This window comes from Sinocyclocheilus rhinocerous, unplaced genomic scaffold (genome assembly GCF_001515625.1).
Source record: "Sinocyclocheilus rhinocerous isolate Xijiao unplaced genomic scaffold, SAMN03320098_v1.1 scaffold1406, whole genome shotgun sequence".
In the NCBI taxonomy this organism is placed as follows: Eukaryota; Metazoa; Chordata; class Actinopteri; order Cypriniformes; family Cyprinidae; genus Sinocyclocheilus; species Sinocyclocheilus rhinocerous.
The window spans coordinates 901,419-903,300 of record NW_015647095.1 but is presented as its reverse complement, the minus strand read 5'-3'; the positions used below and the strand labels follow the sequence as shown (position 1 = coordinate 903,300).

The following is a 1,882-nucleotide window of genomic DNA, read 5'->3' as shown; positions in this document are numbered from 1 at the left end:
ATGTGTGTGTTCTGCAAAGCTGCTGCATTTATTTTGACAATAAATTATATTTATTATGAGCACTATACAATACATTTTAATCAAAGAATGTTTTTTTATTATATCCTAATAAAGAAAAAAAATACACTCCAAATAATACAAACTAAAATACTTTGGAAAAAAAATCTGTCAAATGTTTTGCCAACAGTACAATAACTAAAACGCTATTATTTAATTATTGTGCAATATTTCGACTTTACAAAATCACTTCATAATTTCACAAATCGTATTAATGGGTTTGTATACATGAAAAAAAGACTGAATTACTTTTTATTTCAACCCCATTTCAAACACTTCTTAAATCTTACAATCTTATACTAACAACACATGCACTTCAAATGTACTTTTTAAAAAAAGCAGTCACACGTTCACCTACATTCATTACTCTCTAGTCTAGTACACATGCTTTTGCATTCTTGACACGAGTATGAAGCTCTCTGTCCTTGAAAGAAGCAAGCACTTCTCCAGCTACATTTTACTAGCAGGTGGCAATTGAGCAGCCTGCGCAAAGACAACGCATTGAAATGCGCACAAAACACAGGCGCGTTCTCGAGAAAGTATGACATTCACGAGTGCAAAATGACACCAATAAATCAATAGTAGTCTTCAAGGAGTAGTAGATAAGTACTGATATCAAATACGGGTCGCGGGACGTAAATAACCGCGGAATGACATTGGATGCATTTATGTAAAGCAAGACGCTTCTATTTAAATATACAAAGGTGCAAACTAGCTCTGCGAATGACGATTATTTAGTAATTTCATAAATCAACATTTCACATGCATATGCATATATTTCAATTTGAATAGCAGCCCATGAAGAGCTCGCGAGAGATGAACCTCGTCTCGTCTCTCGTGGCTCATGACATAATTACGTAATGCAACACACTGCTCTGTCTTTGACAGGCTAGACCTAAATAAAGTTTTTACTCACCAGGCAACATTTTACAACAGTTAATAAAAGTATTATCAACTTATCTATATAATAATGTCATTTGAGCACTAAACACGCTCGCGTATTTAAACGTAATCTAAAACGCTTCGGTCGTGTGACTGGATGCTGCGCTGGCTAGTTTCACCGCTAGCTAAAAGCTAACAAGAGCTGTCTTAATTTGAACTCATCTTCAAAATATCACAGAAGAGATATTGATAAGAGAAAAACAGTCTTCTCTTCTGAGATGAGTGTGACATTAGACAAGTCGCCGCATTACGTTTAAAGCTGCTATCGACCTTCCAGTCTGGGGACCGTCATCCTCGGTTTCATATGAATATAAAAGTCATTTCCACTCACCCCCCTGCGAAGAGATGTAACAGCGTGTCTTTCTGCGCCATTTCAAAGAGCCATCGTACCTCACAAAAACGTTAGACTTAAAATAAAAACTAAACGTAGTCGCTTAGGCCAGCGGCCTGACGATGCTCGACAACCGGCTTCTTTAGCTTTAGCTTTAAACCCGGATAAGTACCCTGAACCCACGTCACAGGGGCTGGCCGGGGGTGTTGTCCATGACGTCACGCCATCGGTTTATGCACAAACAAAAGTGTAAAATTAAACTGCTGCAGAATATCAGGTGTGACATTCTGCAATATATAAAAGGTTAAATACGGATAAATTCGCAATAGTCAATCATTTTTATCGAGTGAATTTATTTAAGCTGTATAGTTCCATATGGTTCTACAGTTCTTTAATCCAAAACTACTTTAAAATGCAAATTTAATAAATCTTTTCCTATATTCTATAGCCTATTTCCTATATTTAATATAATTAATAATATCCTGTATTCGTGAACATGAAACTTGGAGAGTCAATGAACCCTGTAGCCTAAGTTTTAAACTTTTTGTTTTG

At 36.0% G+C, this 1,882-nt stretch overlaps 1 protein-coding gene across 1 annotated transcript in view; it reads right to left on the bottom strand.

Annotated features, from left to right (window-relative positions):
* Window positions 1–1,486, bottom strand: part of LOC107708828 (solute carrier family 25 member 33-like) — a 9,589-nt gene extending 8,103 nt beyond the window's left edge. The window contains exon 1 of the mRNA XM_016513161.1: window positions 1,331–1,486. Within this exon, the coding sequence (XP_016368647.1) occupies window positions 1,331–1,371 (41 nt within the window). The 5' untranslated portion in view covers window positions 1,372–1,486. The remainder of the gene's footprint in view (window positions 1–1,330) is intronic.
* Window positions 1,487–1,882: the final 396 nt, after the last annotated feature.